This window comes from Arachis stenosperma, chromosome 5 (genome assembly GCF_014773155.1).
Source record: "Arachis stenosperma cultivar V10309 chromosome 5, arast.V10309.gnm1.PFL2, whole genome shotgun sequence".
Taxonomy (NCBI): Eukaryota; Viridiplantae; Streptophyta; class Magnoliopsida; order Fabales; family Fabaceae; genus Arachis; species Arachis stenosperma.
In genome coordinates, this window is record NC_080381.1 from 117,349,245 (window position 1) to 117,374,000 (window position 24,756).

At 29.7% G+C, this 24,756-nt stretch overlaps 2 protein-coding genes across 4 annotated transcripts; one reads left to right on the forward strand and one right to left on the reverse strand.

The window, feature by feature from the left end:
• The first annotated feature begins 11,639 nt into the window (after positions 1-11,639).
• Positions 11,640-20,103, forward strand: LOC130982950 (golgin candidate 6). Of its 2 annotated transcripts, XM_057907100.1 has the most exons (20): positions 11,640-11,762; positions 11,857-11,908; positions 12,105-12,154; positions 12,550-12,677; positions 12,754-12,806; positions 13,519-13,665; positions 13,800-13,873; positions 13,963-14,032; positions 14,296-14,349; positions 14,439-14,534; positions 15,004-15,054; positions 15,127-15,213; positions 15,298-15,408; positions 15,502-15,573; positions 15,854-16,039; positions 16,190-16,293; positions 16,535-16,583; positions 16,742-16,807; positions 17,886-18,653; positions 19,193-20,103. In XM_057907100.1, exons 2-20 carry the CDS (start codon positions 11,879-11,881, stop codon positions 19,757-19,759), a joined length of 2,763 nt encoding a protein of 920 aa, XP_057763083.1. In that variant the 5' UTR covers positions 11,640-11,762; positions 11,857-11,878; the 3' UTR covers positions 19,760-20,103. The 2 variants fall into 2 exon arrangements, with proteins under 2 accessions (XP_057763083.1, XP_057763082.1); XM_057907099.1 differs by having other exon boundaries at positions 11,640-11,908.
• Positions 20,104-20,360: 257 nt separating this feature from the next.
• On the reverse strand, positions 20,361-24,160 carry LOC130982951 (putative glucose-6-phosphate 1-epimerase). 2 transcript variants are annotated; one of them, XM_057907101.1, is made up of 9 exons: positions 23,916-24,160; positions 23,615-23,764; positions 23,152-23,226; positions 22,382-22,438; positions 22,144-22,298; positions 21,876-22,007; positions 21,661-21,763; positions 21,402-21,501; positions 20,361-20,823 (listed from the first exon to the last, which is right to left on the reverse strand). In XM_057907101.1, the coding sequence occupies exons 2-9, from the start codon at positions 23,690-23,692 to the stop codon at positions 20,606-20,608; spliced, it is 918 nt and encodes a 305-aa protein (XP_057763084.1). In that variant the 5' UTR covers positions 23,693-23,764; positions 23,916-24,160; the 3' UTR covers positions 20,361-20,605. The 2 variants fall into 2 exon arrangements, with proteins under 2 accessions (XP_057763084.1, XP_057763086.1); XM_057907103.1 differs by lacking the exon at positions 23,916-24,160 and having other exon boundaries at positions 23,615-23,897.
• Positions 24,161-24,756: the final 596 nt, after the last annotated feature.

Genomic DNA, 24,756 nt, shown 5'->3' on the forward strand with positions numbered 1-24,756 from the left:
AACTCTAAACCCGAATTTATCATACCAGCAAAAATAGAGTTAGGCAAATGTGGGTTACTTACAGTTTTATTTCTAATAAATTCTGCACAATTTAAAACCTTTCCTCCTCCTCCTTCTCTTCATCATCATCATCCTTTTACTTTACATTCTCATAATTTTTCTTATTTCACCCTCTTAACAAAAATATGTGTCATGGTTAAGAAATTTCATGTCAAAATTAAAATTTTTTTATATTATGATTAAAATATTTTAGTGCTATTTTTCTAGATAAATTCTACATAATTTATCAAAACTCTCTATTATTGTCTTCTTTTTCATCATCATCTCTTTTTTTTTTCTTTCTCTTCTCTTTCTTGTTTTACTTACTCATAATTCTTCTTGTTTCACCTTCTTAACAAGCATAAAAACCCAAAAAAAAAGAAAAAGAAAAATCAACTAAAAAATAAGAAAAATAAAAAATATTACAACAACCAGAAAGAGGAGGAAGAAGAAAAAAAATACAACAACAGCAACAATAACAAAAGAACGATGATAAGAAAAAAATATATGAAAAAAAAAACACAAAAAAAAATATGATTCACAAGCACGTTATATATGAATATTTTTTTTGAATTTATGTTAATTTAATTAGACTCAATTAATAAAAATACTTAAATAATACTTAAATGTATAATGAAATTGTAAAATATTTTACGTGATAAATTCATTAAAATTAAACTCATTTACTTTATTTTTTTTTTCTCCATGATAACTATGTGTAAATTATTACATTTTGACAAAGGGATGATTTATTCGGCTATTTACTACGGTATTGAGGTGAGAAACTGAGAGATGTATAACAAAATTGTAAAAGATAGTTAAAAAAATTTTGAAGATTAAATTTGAGTATCGAAATCTAAGAGCTGAATTTGGTTACCGATTAAAAAATATATATATTACCAAACAAAACGAACCCTTCAAATTATGCTTTCACAATTTAAATTTAAGTATTTATGAAATCGAACTGTCTAATTTTTTATTTTTGGATAACAATTATGAAATCTGACCTTCTGACTTATCCAAATTACCATTTCAAAAAAAAATTCTATATTAAAAAAAAAAACAGAAAAGCTTATAATAATAAGAGATAACAAACAAATTCATTCAATTAAAAAAAAAAAGCCTATATATAGTTATATACACATGTTAGAGTAGGAGCATATAAACAACATAATTGAATGACAAATTAAAAACCAAAACCCCTTGCTTCTTTATCATAATGGTATAGTCAAAAAGTTTAATTTCTGTCAGTTTTTATAGTATTATTAAATTTTAAATTAAGTTTTTATATATTTTTTTTATTGAGTTTCTGTATCATATCAAATTTTGTAATTAAATTCCTACTGTGATAAAATCGTTGGAATTAACAGAATATTTTGCTAAACAAATCGAATATGCCTAACACTTTACTAAATATTCTGTAGAATAGTTTAACAGAATATTCCGTTAATTTTAATATTTTTGTCACAATAAAAACTTACTTATAAAATCTGATATAGTATAAGAATTTAATTAAAAAAAAGTATAAAAACCTAATTAAAAATTTAATAAAATTATAAAAATCGACAAAATAATTAAACCCAGTTAAAAAAAAAGCAAAATGTAACTAAATGGAAGTTATTTGACCTCAACCCTTTATTAATAATGGTAAGGAACTAAGGATAAAGCTAATAATAATCATTTGTAGTAAATAATTTGTTTTTTATAAATAATAAATAGAATGGTAATTTTTAAACTTAAGATTATAAATTTGACTTTATTACCATCTTTTTTAATTTTGTTATTAGAATAAACAAAAATGAATCTAAATTACATATTGATGAGCCATAAGTCATATATATACACGAAAAGCTTATCCTTTGTTTCCGGAACTCGCAAAGCATATTCTCTGAATAAATATCAATGCTCCTAAAATTATACTTAATTGGCTATCTTTTTCTCAGATTGGGATATCAGATGTGATTTTATATTTTTGTGTCTCTTTGAAAAGGTTAAGAAAAAAACATTGAGCTTTACATGCATGTGTGAGCCATATACTATATATCATCTTTCCTTTTGTTAATTAGTGGCTCTTATTTATTGGATGATTTTATTCTATACCTTTTTTTTATGTGGCCATTTTAATATCAGAAAATGGTCAATATTAGGTCCTTAAATTTCACATATGTGAGAATAATTGGTTTCTCAAATAAAAAGAATAATAAAGTGAAATAATTCGTAATTTAAAAATATTATGTATATATTAAGAATTAGTCATTATATATTTTAATAATATATATTATTTTTATATTTTAATATATATATTATACGAATAACTGATTTATTAATAATTGATTTCTAACATACATATATAACATGATTATTCTTAATTAATTAGTTTATCAAGTTAACATTATTTTCATATTCAGTTTTTTTCTCACATTCTTAATAATTGGAAGACTTGTTATTGTTGAAATAGTATTTCACATATATAAAAGAATTTTTTGTAAAAATATATTTTAAAATAATAAAAATACCAAGAGAATTAATTAGGTAATTAGATATGTGTCTAGTTTGTTGTTAACTTTAATTTTCTATGATTAAGGAAAAGACTTGTTATTGCAATAAAGGGCGCATGCAGCAGCAGCTATATACATTTGTGACATTCGAAAAGACACTTTTCGAAACCATGTCTCCCATTGTGAGCTTTCTTGGTCCTACATGCACAACAAAGATCAATAATAATAAGACTAAGAATATTATTGGAGATAAAACATTAAAATCAAATTAGTTTAAACACCAAGGTCTCAAAGTGACGGGTAAATCAAAGTTGATATAATAATTCTCACCACTTTCATTGTGTGCGTTAATTTTTAAGTTTTTATCTTCAATGAATGACGACAACCACAAAACATTCATAAATAAGTTAAAAATATAAACTCTTTGAAAGGATTCTGATATGAATAATGCTATGAACACTGAAGAATAGAGTCAAAGAACAAGAAAGAATAATGGATGTTGAACACAGAAAGCTAGTGCTAGTACTTTCAATAACTTGGCGTGGAAGAAATCTGTTTCGGAATACATGAATATAAGAGTGACTCTATACAAGGCTCAGCACTCACTCAAAAGATCAAAGCCTAATAGATTTGTAGCTAACTAAACTAACTCTAACTAATCAATCTTGATTTTCTTGTTCTGTTGTAAGAGGTTTAGTTAGTAAATCTGCAACCCGATCAGTTTCTGGCACATGAACAACTTGCAACTTTTTTTGAATCTTGTTTCGAATCAATTGGATTTAAAGTTGGAAGTGTTTAGTTTTATCATGTAATATAGAATTTGTCATGAGTAACACTGTGCTAAAATTATCAGTGGAGGTCTAGAAATGGTTGCTTGCTTCCTGCAACATCAATAAATTAAATTAGCTCCAAAATACACACAATAATCTAATAATGACTTGTGATCTTCAAAGTATGATGCCCAATCTGAATCAGAAAATCCAGAGAGTCTCATACCATTGTTCTTGTACAGAACCAGTTCATGATGCTTTCTGCCTTGCAGGTATCTAATCACTCTCTTTGTAACCTTTCAATGTGCCAACAAAATACTATGCATAAATTGACTAATTTTATTCACAGCAACAGAGAGATCTAGTGTAGTAATTAACAAGTATTGTAGAGATTCTACAACTATCCTAAACAATTTGGGATCTTTAAACTTTTCAGAAGCTGTGGACAATAATTGAAGTGAAGACACCATAGGTGTATGCATATCATTCGCTTGTCCCATGCCTAATTTAGATAATAAATTTGTTACATATTTAGTTTGTGAAAGATGAATGTGTCCATTTTCAATTTAGTTATTTCTATGGCTAAAAAATAATTTAATCCTCCTAATCAAGTCCTTTAATGAGAAAATTGTGTCAAGTTTGTTTATCATAGTTTGAACAGCAGTAGCATCACTCCTTATGATAATTATATTATCAACATAACACAAGATATAAATGATAAAACCTGAATTTTTTATCATAAACAAAGATGTGTCAGACCTAGCATTGACAAAACCAAATGAATGCAGAGTTAAACTTAGCTTGATAAACCACTCTCTAGGAGTTTATTTCAAGTCATAGAAAGATTTTTTAAGCTTGAAAACATGAATATTATCATTGACTTCAAATCTAATTAGTTGTTTCATATAAATAATTTAATGCAAATTACCATTTAAGAAGACATTATTAAAATTAAACTGCTTAATAACCCAATTTCTAGATAAAGCCAAACTCAATATCAATTTGATTGTTGTTGATCTAGTTACAGGATTAAAAACTTGTTCAAAATCAAAATCTTCTTCCTATCGAAAATCTTAGTTATTAATCTAGCTTTATACTTTTGAATGGTGTCATCTGGGTGCCTTTTGATGGCAAAAATCAATTTGCAGCCTATAACTTTAGCTCTTGGAGGTTTAGGTACCAAAATTCATATATGATTTCTGATTAAAGCTTAATATTCATCACTCATAGTCTTTTTCTAATGAGAAATAGCTAGAGCTTTAAGAGGATTTAGGAGGTTGCTCTTCATCAGAATGAGAGAGAGTAGCAGCTAAAGCTCTTGGTTTAATAGAACCAGTTTTAGATCTTGTCATCATGGTATGAATGTTATTTGGATTAGTAAGACTATTAGTATCACTGGATGTAGTTGAATTAGTATTATTCTCAGGTTCTAATGGTGGTAACACAATTTCTATACCTGAAATTGGTTGAAGTTGAGTCATTTGAGTATTCTAGTCTTTAAGGTAGCGTTTAGAAGGAGGGACTCGGACTAAAACTAGAGGATTGTGACTCAATAATGTGTTTGGTAGTTAGAAATTAGAACTAAAATTTCGGTCCATTCAGTACTTCCAGAAAGTAGGAACATAAGGGGGATTGAAACTTCTAGGGATAGAGACTAAAACTTTTATAACATTTCTTTTCAAAAATACTCTCATTTAACTTTTCAAATTCTAAATCTTTTCCCCAATCTCCGTATTTATCTTAAACCAAACATGATATTAAGACATAACTGAGTCCAGTATATTTTATACCAAACACAATATAGAGACTTAAGAGTATCACTATTTGGAATAGAATAAGAAACAGTTAAATAAGAAGATTTTCATTACTTGATGCAGAAGTAACAGAATTTTGATTATCATGGAGAGAAGAACTATAATTATTAGTAGATATAAAAGGTATAGAATTATCATATTGATTATTATCAGGCATATTGAGAATCAGAATTAGCTAAGAAAAACATTTCATTATAGGGAAAAATATAGTCATCAAACAAGACGTTTCTAGTGATGTAAGTTTTTCCATTTTGAGACAAACACTTATAACTTTTATAATTAGGAGCATATCCAAAAAAAAAAAAATACAATTATGAGATCTGTAATCTAATTTTTACTGATTGTATGCACTAAACAAAGAAACACAAGTATTGCCAAAAGCTCTTAAAAAGTTATAGTGTGGTTTATGGTTATACAACAACTCAAAAGAGATTTGTTAGATAAAATAGGAGTTAGTAATCAATTTATTAAATATGTAGCAATTATAACTGAAGGATTATTATGTGTTTATAACACAGCAAAAAAAAAAAAGAAAATAATTTTAAAAATCTATTGTATTTAAATTTTATTCTAATAACATAAATCATATTTAAATATTTGAGTACGCGAGTAAAAATCACTTTTTTTTTTCCAATGGTACGAAGGTTTTATACATATTCACACCGAAACTAACCTTTTCTGTTAATTCTTTGAGAAACCTCGAGAAATCTCTTTGCAACTCTTTGCACACCATAGAATTCTTTTTCTAAGAATTCGACTCACATACATATATATGTAGAGATAAAGGAATAAAACTCTTATTATTAGTCTAAATTTCTTTTGCTCTTGTTATACATATATATAGTATGAAATTTGTTATTGATTTCAAATTTCAATTCAAATGTAAATCATATCTTGTAATTTCAAATATGAATTCTTCAAATTTTATGAATTATATCATAGCAATTTAAAATAGAATCAATTAGGATCTCATCCAAACTTAAAATTCAAATTTAGAAATAAAATAACTAATTATTCTCAATTCTCATTTAATATTCTCAATTATCATATTATTAATTATATTCTTAGTGCTAGTAAATAATATAATAATATTCTATTTGAATGAATATAATTATTTATTTGATCAAATCAAAATAATAATTAAATAATTCTTTAACAAAGATTATAACAATCGTTAGTGTGTAACCCCATAGGTTCGATCAACACTAAACGGGTAGTAAACTAGTCATACTAAATTTACTAATTAAAGTTGGTATCTAGTCAGGGACAGATCCAGAAATGTTATCATGGGAGAGGGGGGCAATAACATATATAATATTAAAAATTGTGTAAAAAATATATAATATAAGATGTATTACAAAAATATATCGATAGAAAATATATTTTAAAGTACAAAAAATATGTGTGTACTTTTTACTAACGAAGTGGTCGATTTTTCGTATCATAAAATTTATCGATAATAGAATTTGTGTCAAACTTTTCAATAATTTTCTTTTCAATATAATTAAAAGACAATTAGCAAAATTCATTTTTTATTTTGTTTTTGAGTTATTTTTCACAGTATTCATAGTTGAAAAAGAGAAAATTAATATCAAATGAATAAAAAAAGAAAATCACAAAAAAAAAGAATTCACTTTATGAGATTTGAAAAATTTTTATTTAATTAAAAAATATTAATAATAATATCCTTTTCAGATTTTTTTAATATTGTTACTTACTTTTTAGATAGTAGAAATCATTAATATTTAAATTAGACTCAGCTTTTATTTATATTAAACTAAATACTAGATATTTTTTTTCAAAAATTAAATTATACATAATAACTTATTACTATTAATTTTTTAAAAAAAAGCTGAGGGGCCGAGGCCTCCACTGGCCCCTTGTGTCCATCCCTGTGTCTAGCAACACTCCTTAACGACTCAATAGTATGAAGTAATATATTTTTACTAAGAATCCAAGAAGAACAAAGTATAATGCCGTTCATCTTTCCAGCTTTTGGTTAACCCTTAGAGTATGATTTAGTTGTCAAACTCTAACTTGTTACCATTATCATAATGAACTATAAATGATCTAAGAAACTCATTTCTTCATTCATTCATTTTATTCATCTCAGTCATTATAATCATAGACCTCAAATTCTTTACCAAGAGTTGACAGATTTCTTTTTAACTAATCATTATTCTACAAGTATTTAAACCATACTCAATATCCATTCAACTAGCACTATCGGATATATTAGGTGTCCAAAATCAAAATATAATAAATACATCGTTAATTACTATGACAGTTGCAGGTCAAAGGAAACTCTATTACTAAATTCATCTTGAGAATATCTTATTGACAAATATGCGATAATTATAACCATTAGGAATTCTTAAATTGAGTCACTTCAATTGTCATATATCTATATATATATAATTTAATAAATGAGATTTATTAATCTTCATCCAATGAAAACCATTATATATATATAGATCTTTTCAAATTATTAATATCTTTTTTAATAATTGTATGATCAAGAATAATTTAAATTAAATTATAAAAAATTTATCTCTCAATATTATGATCACTATTACAATAATAAATCTCTAAATTTAATAAAAAAACCTTATTATATTAACTTTTTAATATAATAATAATAACAAATTATTTAATACATAATTAATTAAATTGTAATCATACTATTTATTCTCAACAATAAATACTTCATCTTAGTATACTTTGGCATAGCAATAGTTGACAACATAACTAAACTCATTTTAACGAGGTGTCTATGTTTTTTTTTTTTCCTTCCATTTTGCCGAGGCAAATTGCAAAGATGGGCATGAAAATCTATGCTGTATTGTATGCTATATTGATTAAGAAAAGTATAAAAAACTTTAAGAGGTATATTCATCTCCATATAAGATTTTGTAAAACCTGAATTTTGCATTTTGTCAAAATTTTCATGTAATTCTTGTTATGAATGAAAGTTTGATAGGCCCAAGACTTATTAATCAGTAAGTAAGTACAACTATAGCAAGAAAAAACATCAATAAAAATTACATAATATCTATATCCTAAGTGAAAAATAATTAGAGGGTCCTCATATATCAGAGTAGATTAATTGCAAAGACGTATTATAAATAGTTAAAGAATCAAAATAAAAAATGTTATGCATTTTGGTTTGTGCACTATTTTCACAAACTCTTAAAGATTAATCTTTATTATCATTTGTCATTTTTATATTACATTGTGCAAGAATAGATTTTACAGTTTTAATGACTGAATGTCTTAATTTTTTATCCCATAAATAAATAAGAGAGTAATATACAAAAAACATAAAAAAATGAATCTAGTTATTATATTTGATAAATAAAAACATGTTACTGTCAAGTTACTATAAAAAAAAGATTAAAATGGCAGAGTTTTTTTTTTAATTATGGCAGTTTGAACCATTATTATTACTAAAAACGGCGTCTTCAAAAAGCGCTGATATTTTGTGCACCATTCTGATTGTTACAGAAAGTTGCCACAATTATCTGTGGATTATACGACGGTTTTATGACGGTTAAAATGGGGTTTCTAACTACCATTTTAACCAAATCAAACGGGAGTTTGTTATTGTTTAAAATGTAAATTGCCATTTTTACTAGGATTTAATGGCATCGTTTTCGTTTAAAATTACAGTTTCTAACCGCCGTTTTTACCAAGATTTAATGGTATTATTTTTGTTTAAAATGACAATTAGAAACTGCTTTTTTTACCTGGGTTTAATGACATATTTTTGTTTAAAATGGTGGTTTTTAAGCGCCATTTTTACCATGATATAATGGTATTTTTTATTTAAAATGGTAATTTTTAACTGTCGTTTTTATCTAAATATGATGATAATTTTATGCTTTTTAAAATAAAATTAAAACTATCTATTTAAAGTGACATTTTTGAAATTCAAATTTTAAAATTATAATAACCAAAATAAAAATAGTGGTTCTTAAACTTTCTCTTAATTTTTTCTATAAAGTAAAAAGAGACGAGTTAAGAAAATAAATAAAGCAAAATTTAGAATAATCAATGTGAAATCAAGAATATATCCTAACAGCAGGAGGCTAAAACATGTGTCATATTAAATATAAAAATGACCATATGTTACATGCAAATTTAATAAGATAATGAATAATAGAAGAAATCACTCATAAAAAGATATGCATGGAATACTAAACAAGTTGAAGACTTGTATACAACATTACTTGGACATAACTTTACACTATTAAAAATTCACAATGTTCTTAAGTCTCTCTTATTGTGTATGTTTTTCCCTTTTCAACAACCCATTTGTGCTTAAGGATTAATAATTATTCCACTATCTTGGTGGAACTGTGAAAATCTTAAAATTCAACATGCTTTTGTATTGTAAATATGTATCAGCCATCCATGAAGTCTAGAAAGTGCAACTTGGTCACATTTATAACTTTTTTTCTTTAGTTTTTTATACCTTAAAAAGTACAATAGATTATTTGTCTCATCACACGTCTAATAAGTAATTATAAAAACCCATGAACACAGCATTCTTCAATTGTCATAATATTTTACCACTCAAAAAATTAAAAATAAAAAGTTCTAACTTAAGCAATGCAGTTAATGGTGGCGCACCAATGCAACTTGAATGAGTTGCTGCAGAACTGCTGCAAAAAAGTAAGCAAATTTTATAAGGTCATTAAAAATAAAAGGTCAAATAGACTAATATAATAAAATCAGAAAATAGAAAATATGAATAATTTATTTCACGAAAGTTATATCTCGGGTATTTTCATTTTCTCATGAAAAAGATTAACACAGCTCATGCCATAAAGTTACAAATATTCACACTCAACAACACAAATATGGTACAATTAGTCTCATCTTCCACCATATAGTCTTATCTTATGATTATTCTCTTTTAATTTGTTACTGATGGGATTAAAATGCCTTGAATTGAAGAAATTTGGTGGAAAAGAATTGAACATTGTTTGTTGGAGGAGTCAAGGAAGAGGTCATGACAGTTGGTGAATTAATTAATCATTTGAGATTTTTGTTTTGTTTTGTTAGGTTAACAAAATTTTGTTTATTAAAATTGAATAGCCAGCCTTATAGAAGAAATCACGAACAGATAATATTACAAAGAGAGTAAACTTTAAAATTAAACCTACAATTCTATTTAGAAAACTGTAAAACTATACAATGAGATTTTACTTGTTTATTGGAAAACTGTATATATATATATATGTGCATGATGTCGCATGATGTCTGTTTTATTGCTAAGATATTAATAAAGAATTATGAATATGCCTACCATTAAAAACCAGTTTCACCGCTATCAAAGAGAAAGTTGTTAGTACAAAAAGTTGATAAGTATTCAAAGTAATAGAATTTAAAAATATTTAAAGAAAAAACATTGTATTTTGTATCTAACATCTATGTTCAAATTGTTCCCTAAATATTATGAGTGTTCATGGATCGGATTCGATCCATATATCTGCAGTGTTTATCTGAATCCGATCCGAAAATTATGGATACGGATCCGATCTGCAAGACTATAGAATCGGATCGGATCAGATCAGATCCGCACCCTACTCGGATCGGATTGCGGATTTTGTGTAGGTATCTGCATATTCGCGTATCCGCAAAAATAAAAAAATAAATAAATAAATATTATTTTTATATTTTATTTAACTAATAATTATCATATATGTTATATTATTTTAATTTATTATTTAAAAAAAAATATGTTTAATATTATTTTAAGAGTAAACATATTTAAAAAAATAGAAAAAATAAATTTTATTGATATTTTTTAATAAAATAAACTTTTAAAAATATTTTTGTATTTTGCGGATATATTCGATATTCAATCTGATCCGATCCGCAAATGTGTGGATCGGATCGAGTCGGATCCAAACAAAAAAAGTGCAGATATTGGATCCGATGATTTTAGTGCAGATCGGATCGAAATTTTGGCTATATTCGATCCGATCCGATCCGCGTTCATCCTCTACTAAATATATATTTTGTATATTAGACGACAAACATAAACTCTATTTAAAAATTTATCACCGATTATAATATTATTTTAAATAGAAAGCAGAAATTAAATTCCGAAATTTACTTAAGAGGACTGATCATTTGACCATCGGTGATTCAAACACTCTATATGACGACACAACAGTTTTTTGGTAAATGATCACATTAATAACGCAATGAAACTCGTGCTTGTTTGATCAGTAACTTCTTTAACTGGAATTTTCGAGTTTTGTCCAACGAATTTATTTTTTCTTATCCATTTAACACAAAAATTTCAGGTGATTGATTCTGCCATTTTTAGAACCTGGATCTTCTTACCAGCCCAATGTAGTAGATATGAGATGGGCTTTCGCGACTACCAAAAATGAGGATATGGGCTTTTTGGCGTTTCAGTTAGGCCCATTGTACATTCATAATGGTTGAGGTGACAGACATGCAAATCTGCGAAAACAAGTGAGGCGTTAACACACTCAAACTCCAAGCTGTTGCTGCTTATGGTCAAAACCAAAACAAAAATTAAAAAATTTATTAAAATTAAAATAAATAAAAGACAGGAGCGAGCGTCATTGTGTCAAAGGAAGCTCTCGATTTTCCTACGATCGGTACCTTTCTTTCATGCACCGATCATTCTCATTACAAAATCGAATTCTTCTAGGGTTCTGATAAATCCTCAATCATCATTGTGTATTGAATTAGTTTCTGGTGAACTCTGTGATCCATGAAGATGGATTTAAGGTCCGGTTACAAGGTAATACTTCAGCTCAATTTCAATTTTTTTGTTTGTATTTTTATAACAAAATAAAAAGAAAGAAGAAAAAATTATAGTTTTTGAGAAGTTATATCTGTGCATTTTTTTAATAGTGGGTTAACTCTGAGTTTATGGTGAATTTGTGCTTGTTTAGAAATTAATAGTTGTTTAATTCGATTAATTTGAATTGCTGCAGGGGGTTGTTGGGCTTGTTTTCGGCAACGAGAGTTCTTCAGATGCAGATAGGTAAACTAGTTCTTAAATGTTATTGCAATTGGAAGTTTTCTGCAAGTGTAGTCAGTTCCTACCCTTTTCTTTTTTCTGATTTCATATGCTATAAACTTATAAAGTAATGGGACCTCAAGAATGTTCGATGTTCTTGCTTTGCTATAGGAATGTTGTTTAAGCGCATTGTGGATTGGTCATTTGACTGAATGTTAAGTGAGAAATTCACTCTGCTTAACTAGTTTTCTTTAAATCTTTTGTGTTGTATTTAGTTTCCCTTTACTATATTTCATCGATTTCAATTATCTAGATACTACTTATTTATTTATTTTTATTTTGAATAATCTGTTGCTTAATCTTACTACATTAATGAGTTCCTAATACTTAATGCTACATGCTTGGTATTTATCTTGTAGCTATGTTGAGCGGTTGCTTGACCGGATAAGCAATGGTAAACTAGGAGATGATAGAAGAAATGCTATTATTGAGCTTCAGGCTGTTGTCTCAGAAAATCAGGCTTCCCAGTTAGCATTTGGCGCCATGGGTATACTTAAACGAATTGTTTTGTTCTGTTTTCCTTTTATTTATTTTTTATTTTGATGATTAATGCTTCTTTGCAGGCTTTCCTGTAATGCTTAGCGTCTTAAAGGAAGAGCGTGAAGATGTTGAAATGGTGACAAACTTTTCTTCCTTATCTTGTCTTCTTTCTAATTGTTTTGTATTGCTCAAGGCCTGGGCCCTGATCCTCAAGTTCACCATTAGTTATTAGACAAAATAAGGGAAATAAGAAATAAAAAAACTAGAATGTGAAATTTCTGAGCTTGTTTTTCGACAGCTTAATATGAGATTCATAGTCCAGTTCACCATGCTAAATCTAGAACTCAATACCATCTTCTCTCTAGGACTATGCAATATGCTGAATCAGTATAATGGTCATATTTTACATTCTGTCATCCCTAAAGCAATTTCCCAATTTTGGCTTTGAGCTTATCCAGTGAACTTATTTACTTTTTCCTTTGGGGAATGATAAACTTTCCTCAGTATATTTCCCCCGTTTTCTTTTAAGATATTTGAGATACTGATGCATTACTCAACTTACTTCACCGTGTCATATGTTGCTTTTGTTAATCTCGTTTAATGATGTGTATAGCCTCATAGGGCATAGGCTTTGTTATATGTTAGTGTTTGTTTATGATTATTGAGTGAGAATTCATTGCTGCATTTCTTTATTTCTCTTTCAACCCTTCTATGGTTGTGTTTTTTTTTTTTTCCTCGTTTTTTCCCCCTCTCGGATGTGAATTCCCTCTCATGTATTTCTACCATTTGCTTCTAGTATCAAGTCTGAATAGTTTATTAGTTAAGATTACATTGAATTGTCCATGAAGGTTCGTGGTGCCCTGGAAACTCTAGTAAGTGCACTGACTCCCATTAATCATGGAAAAGGGTCAAGTAATGAAGTTCAGCCAGCCTTGATGAACACTGATTTACTTTCTAGAGAAGCAGACAGTATCTCTCTCCTTCTAAGTCTGTTGGTAAGAATCTCCTTCTAATCATGGGATGTATTTTCAATTATGTCGCAAGAATTTTGCTTGACTTCTAGGCTTATATTGCATATAGATAATCATTATATCGTTTTCGTCATTTTTCCTTTGGGGTACTTTGACAGGAAGAGGATGATTTCTATGTGCGGTACTATACTTTGCAACTGCTGACTGCCCTTCTCACTAATTCTCCACAGAGGTATTAGTATCATAGATTCGATTTGGATCAGTTCCTGAAATTGTTAAATCATCTTTCTCAGTAAAGACACTTGCTGGATTCCTCTTCAGGTTGCAGGAAGCTATATTGACCATCCCTCGTGGAATAACACGGCTAATGGATATGCTCATGGATCGCGAGGTACAAGACTTGAAAGCTCCGCAGTCTTCTCAGTAACTTTTTCAAACTTAATTGTTGTATTTTCTCACATGGCTACACAATATATATTTGTTTAACCCTTCGTATTTATGTTGGCTGGTAAAATTTCAATAACTATGTTGGTGATAATCTGGTACTCTGTAAAAGTATTTACCTATGGAAATTGGAATATTCTAATATGGGTTGCCTATTGATCCTCATTTTGAAAGAAAGCTTGAAATATAATAATCAAAGTTTACCTCCAGGTAATAAGGAACGAGGCCCTATTGCTTCTTACTCACTTGACGCGTGAAGCTGAGGTAAACTTTTTGTTCTACTAGTATTTTTTATATTTATTGTGTTGGATGATAGAGTGTTTGTCTTATTTAAATTTATTTAATGATTATAGGAGATTCAAAAGATTGTCGTCTTTGAAGGTGCATTTGAGAAGATTTTCAGTATCATAAGAGAGGAGGGAAATTCAGATGGTGGAGTTGTTGTACAGGTGATATATTAATACTGTCAGAAAGTTAAGTAAAGTTGTTTTATGTGCTTCATGATGAAGCATACTAACCCATGGTTATGGTCTCTAATTGGAGCTTCCAAATTTAGATTTCCTCAAGTCTTTGTGCATACAAATATTTTTCTTTTGGGATAGATAATAGGAGTTTAGTTAAATGAGTCTTGCAAAGAGCTTACCTGTTTTGTTTTCTAATTATGATGAGCTAGTTTTGTTTACGAGTCATTATTATTATTATTATTATTTGGATAAAAAGTTATAGAACAATATGTTCCGAAGCTATTTTAAGACATTATGTCTTTCCATTACCAATTCCTTCAGATTTGTATAATTTATCACCTTTTGTTTATGCCAAGTGTTGAAAAGTGCTTTTTGTGATTTTTGGTCAAGTGAACTTCATTGGACGTTGAAGAGCTTATATCTAATAATTACAAATTCTGTGGATACGGTGCAGGACTGCCTTGAATTGTTGAACAACTTGCTTCGTAACAATGCATCCAATCAGGTTTGTTGACTCTGTTCTGTTTATTCAGTTCTAATCCTGTCCTGGTACTGACTTCAAATATGTATGGTTCAGGTACTGTTAAGAGAGACCATAGGACTTGATTCATTGATATCAATTTTGAAGCTGAGAGGAAGTGCTTTCTCTTTTACTCAACAGAAGGTTAGATTCTTTCAATTTTTTGCTTAATTTTTTTTTTAAGTGAACCCATATAGCTAACCTTTTTTATAAACACCATGCTAGTAGACAATCAATCTGCTCAGTGCATTAGAAACCATTAGACTGCTTATAAAGGGTTCTGAGGCTGATACTGGGAAAGACATGAATAAACAGGCAAATAAGACAAATTTGGTTCAGGTGTGTCAAGAACTTAGTCTTGTGATGATTGCAGACAGTAGCAATCTGGTAATCTTATACATCCATTTTATGTTGACTTGATTTTGATTGTAGAAAAAGCTATTGGACCATCTGTTGATATTAAGTATTGAAAGCCAGTGGGCACCTGTTGCAGTTCGATGTGCGGTAAGATATGCTCCCTCAATTTAACTATCAAAAACAGAAAGGTTTCTGCTTTATTTGCCTCTAGCAAAAAGTTTCTGTAATAAAGCTCTAGTTACATTTTATTGTATAGATAAAATGCAATGTCCTTTGTATCCTAAAGTGATAAAAAGAACTGGCAATCTTTGTTTGGTTGCATTGTTATATTTCATTCTGTAGAATAAACAACATCTAGATATGGTTGTTGTCAAGAACTATTGTCTCAAAATGGGGTGCTCAGGTTGATAGTGTTTTACTCTGATAGGCAATGCAATGTATTGGTGATCTGATTATTGGAGATTCAAAGAATCGTGATCTTCTTGCTAGCAAAATTCTTGGAGAGGAGCCACAAGTTGAGCCTGCTCTAAATTCTATACTTAGAATCATTTTGAGGACTTCTAGCATGCAAGAGTTCATTGCAGCGGATTATGTTTTCAAATGCTTCTGTGAGGTTGGTTATGCATATAGTTTTTTAGTTAATAAAGTCTGATACACATGTTTCTTTTCTTTACCTTTTTTAACATGTCTCATTTCTACTTCAACCCCCCCCCCCCCCCCCCGGGTCTTCTATTTTGATTTACTTTGTCTTTATCTAAATCAGAAAAACTCCGATGGGCAATCAATGCTGGCTTCTACTCTAATTCCACAGCCATATTCCATGAGTCATGCAACCCTTGAAGAAGATATCAATATGTCTTTTGGAAGGTTTGCTTTGTTGTTGATGCTTTAGGACCGCACTTAGTTTGTTTTTGGATTAACTTATGTTGAAAATTGCTTATAATCATTTTATCAAAATCTTACAGATAGATTCATTATATTTTGTAGATATGAAAACTAAATTTGTTTGATATTACAAAGCCTTGTTCATTTATAAATCCAGAATAATCACAATTTGTTTGTATGCTTCTCTCAATCAGTTTAATACTGTTAATTGTTTCCATTTCAGCATGCTATTACATGGTCTCACTTTGGGTGAAAACAGTGGTGATCTTGAGGTATGTAATATTAATATTAGAAAATGATGATATTGGGTGGCAATTCAGTGAACTATAGTTTTTTGGTTTTGATCTTGTACAATGGAAATTGATTTTCTTGATTTTTTTTTTACTTCCTGAGCAAAAACCATATGGATAACATTGTGTCAATAATGTAGATTTGTTGCAGAGCTGCAAGTGTTCTATCTCATATATTGAAGGACAATCTCCCTTGCAAGGAAAGGGTATGCAATAATTCCCTATCTCATTGTATGCTTAGCTTTATTCTAGTACTAATTGTGGTCGAGGTATGATCAGAGTCCATGTTCTCTATAAATGCTTTATTTTTAGCTCAATGACCAAAGATTTTATCATAACCAATGGTCTTGAGTCGAAATCTTGGAAGAATAAATTTTATTTATTTATTTATTATTTAAGAGAATGTTCTCCGAGACCAAATCAAGTACCCCAATTCTCTTTATATATAGGTGTAGAAGATAACTGGATTGGTCAACTGGAAAATTAATTATACTAATAAACCAAAAGATGTATGATTTTTGAATAATCCCCTAATTGATTCCTAGTGATTTTGTATCGGACAAATTAGTCCCTTGTAAAAAAATTTGATAAATTGGTGGCTGATTTTTTAGAATATTAGCCAAATTAGTCCTTGATAAAATAACAGGACAAATTAGTCCCGAATAATTTTAAAAATAGACAAAGTCGTCCTTAATTTTTCTAATTTGGGAGTTAAATTGTCTGAACTTTTAAAAGACAAGGGACTAATTTGTCTATTTATTTTGTTAGGGACTAATTTGTCTAATATTAAAAAAAATCAGGGATCAATTTCTCGAATTCTTTTGTTAGGAACTAATTTATCCAATACGAAAATTGTTAAGGACCAATTTGGGTATTACTTGTAAATTCTTTTGTTTGTTATGCACACACTAACTTATAAAAAAGTGAGAAGTTAAAATAGTTTATTATATTACCATAGAGCTAATCATGCTGCTGCCACTAATATATCCTCTTTTATTTATTTGTCTTTGTCTTTTGTCCCTCTCTTTGCAGCTTCTCCTTCTAGTAGTTGAATAGAAGTTTTAATACCTTAGGCGGTAGTTTATTTTTCTTCAATGCTTTTACTATTCTGGTTGTGTAAAATTAAGAGCCAAAGACAATGCATTTTTTTCCCTACAACGTCTTGTTGGGCTTTGTTTTTGCTGCTTATACACCTATTTCTGCTGTCCTTTTTTGGTTGTTAGATTATCCATAAAAACAGAAACTTTGGTTGTGTTTAGAGAAATCTTATGAGAAAAGTTGCAGGTTTTACGAATTGAAATAGAGCCACCCATGCAATCTTTAGGAGCTCCAGAGCCACTACTGCATCGAATGGTGAAATATTCTGCCCTTGCTTCTTCCATGAAAGGCAAAGATGGAAAGTCTAGTACATCAGCAAACTCTTATACAGAAGTCATTATCTTGAAATTACTGATTACCTGGCTAGCAGACTGTCCAAGTGCAGTACAGTGCTTCCTAGATGCTCGCCCCCACCTTACTTATCTTCTTGAGCTCGTATCAAATTTGTCAGAAACAGTGTGTATAAGGGGATTTGCAGCAGTGGTCTTGGGTGAATGTGTTATCTATAATAAATCCACTGATAACGGAAAAGATGCATATGCCATTGTTGATGCAATAAGTCAGAAAGTTGGGCTCAGTTCATACTTCCTAAAATTTGACGAGATGAAGAAGAGCTTTGCTTTTGCCAGTGTGGAATCATCTATGACCCGTAAATCATTCATTAGATCTTCAGCAGCCAGCATGGCAGATATTGAAGATGTAGATGAAAATGATTTGTCTGAAAAGAAATCTCCTGATCATCCAATTCTTTCTTCTGTCTTGGATTCTTACTTTGTGAAATTTGTCAAAAAACTGGAGGCAGATATTAGAGAGCAGATTGTGGATGTTTATAGCCAACCAAAAATCAAGGTGGCGGTAGTTCCAGCAGAATTAGAGCAGAAAAGTGGGGAAAGTGACGGCGAGTATGCAAAGAGGCTGAAAACTTTTGTTGAGAAGCAGTGCTCTGAGATACAGGTATTGTTTGTACTTATCTTTTCCTTCTATAATATCCTTAAAGTTCCGAGTTTGTTCCTTGTGTGCTAAAATCAACCGTCAAATGTAAGATAATTTTACTTGTGTGATTCTAACTGGCATTACCATTTTTCTTAAAGTGAGACTCTAATGTTGGTTTAATGTTATGCATCTTGATAAGATTATTTTGCAAAGTCTTTGCTAGGATGTGCTACGGTCAACTACATTACTACATGTTTAACAAGTTGTTAACTGAGATTGTTTCTGATGGTTTCTTCTCTATAAATCCCTAATGATAAGAAATTAATACTGCAGGCTCAGAATCTTAATGTATCACTTTTAGTTGGATACTTGGATGAGGATTTAATGGTGGATTATTTTATTACGTGAATTTGATAGAGGGGCATTACAAGAATAGGAAATACATAAACTATAGTTGCCAGTGTGGTCCAACAAACATCAATGTGAAATTCATCATTTGACTATTCTTAATATGTATCTGATGTTGTGGTTCTTTGTATGATCATTGATCATTATTCCAGGATCTCCTTGTTCGAAATGCCACTTTGGCTGAGGATCTGGCTAAGACTAGTGGAGGTAGTAGAAGTTTAGAGTCTGACCAAAGAGTAAGTGGGGCCTCGGAAAGAGTCCAAATGGAGAAACTCCGAAGAGAATTCCAAGAAGCATCTCAAAGGTTGGTGAACCTTCAGGCAGAAAAGGCTAAAGTTGAATCAGAGGCAGAAATGTACCGGAATTTAGCCGGAAAGACAGAAGCTGATCTAAGGAGTCTATCCGACGCCTACAATAGTCTTGAGCAATCCAACATTCAAATGGAGAATGAGTTGAAAGCACTTAGGAAAGGAGGGCCCTCAACATTCCCAGATGTGGAAGCAATAAAAGCCGAAGCAAGGGAAGAAGCTCAGAAGGAGAGTGAGGGAGAGCTGAATGATCTGCTTGTATGCCTTGGCCAAGAACAAAGCAAGGTGGAAAGACTTACTGCTAGATTGCTCGAGTTGGGGGAGGATGTTGATAAACTACTTGAAGGCATTGGCGACGAGGCAGGGGCCGGTGAAGATGACGAAGACGATGATGATGATGATGCCGAATAATATATTTCAACTACGCCCTGCTAGCTTCGTGTTACACATTTCATGTTGAATTGTACAGTCTAACACAATTTGTTGAGAATGGAGCAGAAGATATATTCCATGGTTGAATCTGTTATGATTTCTTCAGGACCCTGTTTCTTGCTGGTGTTTTTGCAATATCATTCTCTTTATTTCTCCCTTTTAGTATTGGCAAATCAAATTTGGAGAAATAATTTAAAGTTCAGTATTTGTATTCTGTTGATATTTTAGATGAGGACTCTTGTTATTGTATATCTATGAAAATTATGTTATTTATTATTTAGTCGTTTCTCCAGCCTTTCCTTTTCATATGGTTCAGAATGAAAAAACTTGTTAATACTTTTCCCTTTTTCCCTTTTGGGGGTTCTACTTTATTATGCAAAGAACTCCTTGTTTCTGTTTGATTTATCATTACTTGTTATGAGATTATTGTGTCATGATACAACTTCTTCCAAAAACTTAAGTCTATAGGAAGAGATAACATATGATTATATCTCTTAACATTGTGATATTATGAGAAATACATTCTTATAGATTGAATCAAAACAAGAAAAGATTCAAGTTCACAAATTGAATACAAAACTGACATAACAAAAATGGATATTACTCTTAGCAATTGTCAATGACATCTCTCAGTTATTACACAGTAGAGCTGAATAATTATAATTAATAATGTTTAATGATGCTGATAAAACTCAGGCTCATTATTTGTTGTGGCCTCAGCATGATATAATAATATTCATGCACTTTCTAATTTATGTACACCTAATTAGGATCCTAGAGACCATGTAAATAAAAATGAGCATTTTGACTTGCATTAAAACTAGATCAGTGAAGGCCATAAAGAACCTTAAGAGGGTCTAATTGTCCACTGCAGTAGCTAGATGAAACAGTAGAGATCTCTTGATACCCTTTCCACTCTTCAGAAGGCTTCAAGACAATAGGGTTCTCAATGGCTGCAGAGTTCATACATATCATGAACTTGTAATCATCAACTCCTAAATCAGGTAGAGTCTTGCCTTTTCTGTCCCATGGATTCCATACAACTGCACCAATGTAAGTATATATAACAAGGTGTTAAGTGAGACATAACAAGATAATATGCACCAATTGATATTGTCAAATAGTTTTACACTGTCATTCAATCGGTACTTGTAATATGAAATTGGGTAAAATATCTTTTTTGTCTTTGAAATTTGCCAAATAATTCAAAAGTTTTATTTTGTTTCAATTTGCATCAAATATATCCATGACAGCTAAATTTTCAAAAAATTTAGGACTAATCTAGTAATAATGCATGACAACTATCTCTAATTTACTTGTGTTGATGGTTGGTTCTTGTAAAATTGTTGCTGAATTGGTTCTAAGTTTTTTGAAAAATTAGATGTCAAGGGTATATTTGATACAGAATAAAAAACTTTTGGGATAAAATTGAAACAAAATAAAACTTAAGAGTATTTTTGAAACTTTTAGCAAAGTTTAAGAACAAAAAATATACTTTATCCTAGGAAATTTTATACCGATGGTGCATACAGATTAAATCCGTATTTAAAAATTTAAGATGACAAGTAATAAGTAGTTAAATGTTGTAGAAACTTTTATGAACTTTTAACTATTCAACAACCTGCATCAGGCATTGCATTCTTCTGAAGTACAAAAGTTCTCTTCTTCTCATGGTCTATGATTGCAATTTTTGAAGGGCTGCGCAAGTACACTCTGTCAATCTACAAGGTAACACAATTATTAGAAATTTATGAAATTCAAATCAATTAATTAAAAAAAAAGAGATGTCTTTCTATACAAAAAATTTATGCTTATGATGTGAGTTCTAACCCCAAACCAATTGAATGAAAATATCAAAATTCAATTTAATATATTCATACCTCTCCATCAAATGTAATTGCATCTGCTTGTTCTGTGAACCTTGATCTGTTCATCAGATTGTCAAAGTAATCAAGTGTCTCCAATCCCTCAATTCTCACTTCACTGCAAAATTGCACCATTCATTTAACTTTTCTTAGTCACTTAATTAAGAAACATGTTACAAACTAATCAATTTGATTCATAGCAACAATCATTTCTATAAACTTTTGCATACCTGATATCTGATACTGATAGATAGTTGCATAGTGCAAATGTGAATGAGAATGCTTTGTTATCAGTGTTTCTGACTCTTGGGATGAGAATCAACTTTCCAGGACTGATAGAGATGCGAAGCCGGAACTCAAAACTGCGAAAAATTTACATATAAGCAGTCTATTTCGGCAAGCAATTCGCTATTTTTGTGATTAACTGACAAGTATTTTTTTTAAAGAGATAATTCAGTACTACACCGTATGCAGAATTTGGAATGAATCAATGATTACCTGCGAGGCGTCTTCAAGTCAACTCCGGTTGACTTGAGTATCAAGTCAACTGATGATTGATTGTCTGATGGTGGTAAAGGTGAAGGGTCTCTATCCAATGACCACATTCTGTTTCTTGTGAATCCATATTGTTCAAGTGAACCAAGATCACCAAACTGAAAATTCAAAAACTTTAGGACTTAAAGAAGCAACTATAAAAGAAGTTTTGTATGATGAAAAAAGTGTTAAACAAACTAACCCTTAGAAAGCATGATGATATGCCTCCTCTGATTGCTTTAGGCTGTTTCCAATTTCCCTGATTGGTAGAAAAAAAAAATCCCCATAAATTACATTAATTAAGCATGTTTATAAATTTCTCCTATTGACTGGAAAAACAAAAATTCAAACAAGCACATGGAACTTTCACACCCACGTTTAAGAGAGTTGATCTTGGATTTGAGAAAGAACATGAGTTTAACTTCAAGCACTAATTAATTATTGAATTTAATTTTGATGCACTGCTAATAGAAAATAGTTTTACACGTGCATCTAATTACATAACATCATATCAATAAAAATAACTATCTTTCACATACATTGACCACGTGAATGGTCATCCAAAAGAACGGATGTGATTGCACGACTGTTAAAACGCTTTACATTATTAGTGCATCAAAATTAAACTCTTAATAATTATGCATTTTCAATGGAAATTAATGTATATTGTTGTTAACATTGCTGTAATGCATTGGATTTAAAAAGTGGAAAGAATCTTATTCTCAGACACACACCACTATGGTTGTTAGTAAAAGAAAAGGAAAAAGATTCTCTAAAGTGACAATGTTAGTAGAATAGTAACGCGATGCTTTAATCACTTTTAAATTTGTAACATTTATTATTTGTGAATCCCACCATCTTAATTCAATGGTGATTAGTGCTGTATTTTTTTCTTTAAGTGACAATACAACTTTAGAGGATTCGGATCCGAAAGAAAGTAGGAGAATTCATTTATTTATTTTTCTTCTTTACCTTGCTGCTCATAAAAAGTAGCTCTTCCTTCCTTTCATTCTTCCAAGAAACAACTTGTCCTCCGTACAGAAGCACCTGAAAAACACATCATTTCACAACAATTGGTTTCTGCTAAAATTTGAAGTTGAAGCTTCTAACATCAGATCAATTTTGTTAAATCCATGGTATATGGTAGCATCTTCAGAAAACAGAACAAGGAATAATAAAAAGGTAAAAAAAAAATTTGTTCGATACAAAAATTCTAAAAATGATTATTAATTAAGTTCACACTTCCAAAGTATCAAAAAACTATTTCCAACTTAAAAACTTCTATATCTTATTTCAGAATTTGATACTAAAAATTGTTCCTAGAAAACTCATACAAGAGAATGTAATCAGGATTCATTTCAATATGCACTTTACATATTTTATGATTAAATCATGAATAAGAAAACAGAAAAAGAAGAAGAAGAAGAAAAACAACCTCAGCTGAAGAACCCTTAGGTTCAGTTAAAATAATTCTTGGCAATCCATGTTTGTCATGATATATGTTAAACGGCATCGAAGATGATGATGTTGGATGCAACAACCTTGTTCTTATTCTACTCTTCACTCTCGCTATGCTCCAATCCAGCTTCAACAAACCGAAACCATAAACATATATATATCAGAGAAACAGAAACACATGTTTATAACTTTATACACACACACACACACACACACACACACACATATATATATATATATGTTACATGAAACTAGCGTAAGGTTGAACCAAGGTTTACCCTTTTGGCAACTCAAAAGGACCCTTTTAAAATTAATGAAAAAGAAACAGTTTTGCTGTTGAATTCTTTGAAAAGAAAATAATGGGGTGGCTGTGTTTTAGTCAAAGACTAAGCTTGAATTGAAGTGTTCATGTCTTTGGTGCTCTAAGAGGGTGTTCAACAATGCAAGTTCATGTTGGAAAATGTGTATGGTATATATAAAGCATGTCATGGATATTAAAAAGAAAAAAGAAAATTGTGAATGGAAAAAGGGAGACCATGGTTAACGTTGGATTTGGACAATAATGCCCTACATTTATCAACCATACTTTTCATATATGATTTTTTTTTTCTTTCGGTGTCAAAATCACATGTATGGTTTATTTTTCTCGCATGTATTTTTGGTTATTTTATCGAAAATATCCCTCCTCTTTATTTTCAAGAAGCTTAATATAATTTTTTATTAGAAATATAATTATTTGTTTATATTTCTTTATTCGTTTAAATTTTTAGTTAAATAATTTTATAATATAGTATCCAACATGGTATCATAATATTAAAAAAAAAAAGAAAATTTAGCATGTATAAAATAAATAAAAAAATACAAAATTAATATACCAAAAAAATATTTTTTAGATAAATATATCATGATGATATATAATTCTATTATTTTTTAAAAAATTTTAATAATTAAAGGTTGTCTACATAAATAACCTTCAATAATTATACAAACAATAATCACCAAAACTAATAATTTATATTCCATTGTTTTTATCCAAGATACAAGAAAAATGGAAAACAACAATAAAGAAATGAATGCAAGGAATCTTTTTTGCCCTCATGCTCTAATAATGCCTATTAT